At 39.1% G+C, this 6,921-nt stretch overlaps 1 protein-coding gene across 1 annotated transcript; it reads right to left on the bottom strand.

Moving 5' to 3' along the window:
• Positions 1-966: 966 nt before the first annotated feature.
• LOC115078552 (olfactory receptor 1509-like) lies at positions 967-1,914 on the bottom strand. Its single transcript, XM_029581477.1, has one exon. The coding sequence runs from the start codon at positions 1,912-1,914 to the stop codon at positions 967-969; it is 948 nt and encodes a 315-aa protein (XP_029437337.1).
• Between the last annotated feature and the right edge of the window lie 5,007 nt (positions 1,915-6,921).

The raw sequence follows: 6,921 nt of genomic DNA, 5'->3' as shown, positions 1-6,921 counted from the left end.
ATTGCTCCTCCATACACAGACACACACACACATAGTCTAGAGACTCCTACTCCTTCCTATCCCCCCCCCCCCCCCCCCCAACACACACCTTCTAGACTTGGTCTACCCTCTCCATACCCACATTCAGTCTACAGACATGTACGAGTCCATAGACATGTACGCCCTCTCAGAACTTCTCTCACCCTCTACACACACAAACATGCACACAAATTCTCACCCTTTTAACATGTTCCCTCCAAAGACACACACAGACATACACCCATATTTATACCACATAGACTCTTCCCCAATACACACACAGATAAACATGCACACACAATTACTCCAGACTCTTGCTCAAGCCATATACAAACACACCCTACATTTCATCTGTCTATATCTCTCCACTCACTCACAAACACATACACACACACACACACACACACACACACACTTACACATGCTCCACACTCATGCTCTCTCTAACACTTTTTCCCTTTGTCATTTTCTATACAGTTTCTCACATCTTTCTCATACCCACTCCTGCCATTCACTACTTCACCAAACATATCCTTTCACAGTATGCAAAAAAATATATATCCAAATATAAATGACACTGGACAGCATTCCTACTATTTCATACACAACATGCACCACTTATAAATAAATACACACTTCTTCCACTTACTAGTTCCAAACCAACCTCACCTTATTTTAATACATTATATGTTCTCCTTTGAAATTTGAAGAGGTAAGCATATATTTGCATAAATCAGAATTTGTGGATTCTGTGGCACATACATGTGGCAAGAGATATAGTTCCCAAGTTGACTACAGATTTAAATGGAAACCCTATAAAAATAAAGTATTCGAGGGGAAAAAAAACATCAGAATTTACTCTGTGAATTAAAGAACAGACATTAATCAATCAATGAGAGAAGATGATAATCGCAATGTTTTTTTTAACAAGACAAGGGAAGATGTGAATTAGTTTATGTGCATCTCTGGAAAAGAGACTTTCCTATCTCTCAGTCTCGTCATGGCTTTCTTCACCTCCTCATTTCTCAGGGTGTATATGATGGGATTTAACAAAGGGGTGAGGATTGTGTAAAAGACAGAGAACAATTTGTCAATGGAAAATGTTACCAGGGGCCTCATGTAAATGAAGACACAAGGGCCAAAAAATAAAATGACTACCAGAAGATGGGAGGCACAGGTAGAGAAAGCTTTACGCCTTCCCTCTGCTGAGCGAATTTTTAAGATAGTGGAGATGATATATAGGTAAGATATCATTAACACTACGAAACAAACTACCGCTATCGATCCACTGTTGGCCATAGATACAGTTTCACTGATAAAGATACCAGAGCAAGCCAACACGGATAAGGGTCGGAGTTCACAAAAGAAATGATCTATCTCATTAGGACCACAAAAGGATAACTGAAATGTAGGCAATGCCTGCGTCAAGCCATGAAAGAAACCACCTACCCATGAAGAGATTACAAAATAGAGACAAGTTCTTCTGCTCATTATGGTGGTATAACGCAAAGGATTACAGATGGCAACGTAGCGGTCATAAGCCATTAAGGTCAAGTTAATAACATCTGCCCCAGAGAAGAAGTGGAAGAAAAACAACTGAGCAATGCAATCGTTGAGAGAGATGGTTTTGCTCTGTGAGAGGAAGTTAACAAGGGATTTGGGGACAGTGACTGTTGAAAAGCATAAATCTAAGAAGGACAGGTTGCTGAGGAAGAAATACATTGGAGAGTGCAGATTTGAGTGCACATATATGGTTACCATGATGAGAACATTCCCAGCTATGGTGAACAGGTAGACAATTAGAAACACCACAAAGAATACTATCTGTAACTCTGGAGTGTTGGAAAGTCCTAGAAGGATGAATTCCGAGACTCTGCTTTCATTCCTGACCGCCATTTATTCCACTTCATTAAATTATACCTAAAGAGAATCACATGAGGCAAGAAATAAATGAAATGAGGGAGATGCAAACAGGATAGGAATAACATTAATATTCTGTAGTAGGGATTTAAGGTTCCAACCTTGGTCTCTCATGCTTAACCTTCTTCTGTTTGAAAAAAGACACATTCATTAGCCTATCTCAATCTACTGAAAGGATTCTGCTGTCCATATTCCTACAGAAATCTCAAAGTCATACATCCATTACCTCTGAAAGCACATAATGCATGAGCTGGATTATTGTCTCAAAAGGTACTTTCTTTAATTTTAAAATAACCTTTAAAACATGTTTTTATTAGTGGATAAATTGTCTATCCAGTCTGTTTTACAGCTGATCCCCCTATCCCACTCTCACTCCCCAGGGCAAGCTGTACAAAGCGATCCTGAGATTTCTGAATAAAGGTCTTCCCATCTGTAGCCAATTTTAAAATATTATTCTTGACTCCAAATATTCAGATCTCTACAAATCCTTGGATTGATTCTTTTCCCACATGAAGTCGCTTCACATTGTGCTAATCACTGATCCATTTTCTCCTTATTAATAACATTGTCTTCAGTTTCTCTTGGATGCTATTTAGTATTTAGTCACATGACATGACATCTGTAAAATCTTTTCTAATCTCACCTCAATTCTAATGGAGAATTTCTTTCTTCTGAAGGTGATGAAATGTTTCACCTCATCCTGGGTCCAAAAGTAAAAAATCAAATTAGTGATTTAATAATCAAGGTGTAAAGGTTTTAAATCTAGTTGACAAGCTCTCGAACCAACACTAAGGACCATGTGTTCAAAATATTGGCATAAAATGAGGAGTCAAACACTTTGCTACATCTATTGAGAATGTTGCATTGTCCTTTTAATTGATATATTGTCTATTAATTAATGCCCCTTGAAGTTATTGCTTATTATGTCAGATGATTAATGCTGATCAGCTCCTTTTTATGTTTATAAAGCTTCATTTTTGCATGGAGGCTCTACAGTTATTTATTAACTCTGTCATGTAAATGAGTGATACAGATGTGCTTTAGCAGTCACTTGACTAAGCCATTCTAAAGCGCTACTTATTAAAATATTAATGTCATTGTTATTTTATATTTTAAACACTTTATCAGAACTGTTAAATGGAAGAAACCGTAGTTTTCCAAGAAGCTAGCATTTTTTATCCATAAGTCAATTCAATATTTTGGAATATACAGTAGATAACTTATTTGGGCTTAGTTTTTGGATATCACGCAAAGCAGATAATTTGTTAATGAAATGTAAATCTTCCTTATAACAAGACATTAAACATTTAATTAAAGAACATGCATTGCTCGCAATGTGTAGAAAATATAAATATAATTATGTTAAACTTCTAATGCAATTTCATTAGATATCTCCCTTCTAATTATTCTCATTTACAGTTGGTGGTCTGTTATTCCAGGTTTAGTCAGCTGTGATCTCTCTCAAACATTTATATTAAAGATAGAGTTGAAAAGAGGCAATAAAAGAGAGCAACTGAGGTGGTACAAAGAGACAGGCAATGAAAAAGAAAGGACTGTAGATTTATAATTGAGAGAGCAGCCTGCTAGTTAGGCATGAAATCCTGTAACTGGGTTTATATTTTTTCTCTGTTTTCAGGATTTCCCTGTATATTTACAAAGTGATACAGATTTTAATATTAAATGATGAAAAAAAATAGACATATAGATAGATACTTACAACATTATTGTAAACCGGTACAGTAAGACCTGGTCTTGAGCATCAGTATATTAAAAGAATTTAAATAAATAAATATATAAATATTTGGATTGCCTTGTTCTTCTCTAGGTGATGGCAAGGCTCTTACTTTTCAAATAATAAACGCAACCTGAAAATTACCAAGATGTATAATTATTAGATCCTGTACATTCAGAAATTCAGAAGAATAGGCATCATCTGCCTCCCTGGAACCGCTAAAAGCTGCAGGCTGAACATTTGAAAGACTGTTGATCTTTCCTCGCTTTCTCTCATCGACACCAATTTAAAATACTTAAACTCTCTGGGACTCTTGGGATAAAAATCCCTGGAGGATCTTTAAAGAAAGTGCAGGTTAATGACTGTCATTAGCACTTTTCACTGGTAAGCGAGATGAGTTTTGAATCTGTGGAAAAACAAATTGGAATCTATACTGTCTGCCTGGTTACATTTTGGATGCTTAATAGATGCAAGTCACTTAATCATTGAATTTTCCTGCTATCAATATTGAAACATATCTTTTCTTTCAAAGTCAGGAATGGTTTAATTCATAGAGAAACCAACAAGGCAAAAAAATATGTGGAGGAAAGTGCAACTTAATCCTCTCACAATACAAATATAAAATCAATATGGAGAGAACAATTCTACTACAAAAAATTTCAATGCACCCTTTTTTTTAATAAAAACAATTAATTAAATGAGTTTTAATAAATTTGCTAATATCAAAATATAGATAAATGCAGATGCTTTAAATATCTTTAAATGTGAATGTCATAGGTAAATACATTTTAGATAGTAAACATGGACAATTTTCAAAAACCTAGAATGATTGATGATAGTTGATACGGTTTTTGGAAATTGTTTTATTAATAAAAGGGGTGCATTGACATCTTTTGTGGTAGAATTGTTTTCTCTTTATTGATTTGATATTTTAATTCATATGGAGACATGTGATGTGCACTCTTTCATAACGCACCAGCACTGCAAACCAAAATCCATTCTTTATCACTAGCTGGTGATATTAATTCATATGGAGACATGTGATGTGCACTCTTTCATAATGCACCAGCACTGCAAACCAAAATCCATTCTTTATCACGAGCTGGTGATATTCATTTCTTGCTTGCTGTGTATTGCTCCTTACTAGGGGCAGTTGTATCCTTAGGGAGGGTGAGGCCGCTGCTTCAGGTGGCAAAATTTCCTGGTGCCAGCAAGGGCACCTCAAAACACCCCCTACAGTGGCTGCCTCATCTTACATTCAAATTTATGAGTGACAACGTACCTGCGGGGTTCTCACAACCCCACAGCAGAAAGAAGGCCTAAACTGTGCCATCGCTAAATGATGAATTCACCTGATGACACAGGAAGAGGTCCCCAGGCCCCGCAGGCAGGAAGAGAACTTCAGTGGCAGTGGTGGCGCTAAATGATGACATCACGTGACAGTGCAGGATGATGTCACGCCAGAGGTGATCTCAGGCCCCGCAGGCAGGAAGAGAACCTCAATGGCAACAGTGGTGCTAAATTTTTATTTATTTATTTAAGTCTTTTCTATACTGTCGTTAAGTAGCTTCCGTCATAATGGTTTACAGTAGGCACATATGACATCCCGTGACAGTGCAGGGTAATGTCACATCAGAGGTGATCTCAGGCCCCATGGGCAAGAAGAGGACCTCAATGGCAACAGTGGTGCTAAATTTTTATTTATTTATTTAAGTCTTTTCTATACTGTCGTTAAGTAGCTTCCATCACAATGGTTTACAGTAGGCACATATGACATCCCGTGACAGTGCAGGGTAATGTCACATCAGAGGTGATCTCAGGCCCCACGGGCAAGAAGAGGACCTCAATGGCAACAGTGGTGCTAAATTTTTATTTATTTATTTAAGTCTTTTCTATACTGTCGTTAAGTAGCTTCCGTCACAATGGTTTACAGTAGGCACATATGACATCCCGTGACAGTGCAGGGTAATGTCACATCAGAGGTGATCTCAGGCCCCACGGGCAAGAAGAGGACCTCAATGGCAACAGTGGTGCTAAATTTTTATTTATTTATTTAAGTCTTTTCTATACTGTCGTTAAGTAGCTTCCGTCACAATGGTTTACAGTAGGCACATATGACATCCCGTGACAGTGCAGGATGATGTCACATCAGAGGTGATCTCAGGCCCCACGGGCAAGAAGAGGACCTCAATAGCAACAGTGGTGCTAAATGATGACATCACGTGATAGTGCAGGATAATGTCATGTCAGAGGTGATCTCAAGCCCCACGAGCAAGAAGACCTCAGTGGCAGTGGTGGCGCTAAATGATGACATCACATGACAGTGCAGGGTAATGTCACACCAGAGGTGATCTCAGGCCCCACGGGGAAGAAGAGGACCTCAGTGGCAGCAGTGGTGCTAAATGATGACAACATGCGATGGTGCAGTCAGATATCATGCCTGTGGAGAAACCCACCTCCTTCTTGTTTCTAGAAGTGACCACATCTCCCACTGCTTGTCTGAAAAGTATTGGGCAAATATAAATTATTGTAATAGTCAATGTCAGGTAGGGGTGTGCATGGGGTAAAAAATTCTTTTTGTTTTTTGTTTTGTTTTTTGTGGGGGATTTTCCCATGAATTTCTTTTCATTTAATGTTTATTTCATTTCTTTATTTAAACAAAATGAAATATATATTAAAAAAAAATCCAAAAATTGAAAAAAAAAATCAACGAGGCCTCCCAAGTCCTACAGTATCCACCACCCATCCCTTCCACCCAAAAAAATGCCGGGGCCAGGATACTCACCAGCCTCCACGTACCAGAAGGGATTCAGGAGGGATCTGCTGGTGAGGCATAAGCCCAGTCTGAAGTGTCTGCCTTGCGTAGGTCTAGATCTCGTTAGGTCCATCACAAACTCAGCCAAGGCCCTACACAAAGTTGAGGCTTGGAGACCCAGTTCCAATACAAGGGCCTGGGCTAGATGCCAAGGCTTCAGCCTCAGCTTTGGCTGGGTCCCGATGTAGTGGGCCACAATCTAGGCCAGAGCTAGGGCCAGGCCTGAATCCAAGGCCCAGCCTTGAGACTGGGTCCTGATGCCTTGGCCTTGGTCCAGGCCCAGGCCCAGGTCCTGCCCAGAGGCCAGGTTCTGATGCCTGGGTGTTGACCTATGTCAAAGTATGGGCACAAGGCCAATGCCACGGACTAGTTAAGAAACTAGGACCCAATGCACAGGCCTCTGTGTAGTGCAGAGACCAGGCCTAGGCATGACGCT

Source organism: Rhinatrema bivittatum, chromosome 16 (assembly GCF_901001135.1).
Source record: "Rhinatrema bivittatum chromosome 16, aRhiBiv1.1, whole genome shotgun sequence".
Lineage (NCBI taxonomy): Eukaryota > Metazoa > Chordata > Amphibia > Gymnophiona > Rhinatrematidae > Rhinatrema > Rhinatrema bivittatum.
This window is presented reverse-complemented; position numbering and strand designations above follow the sequence as displayed.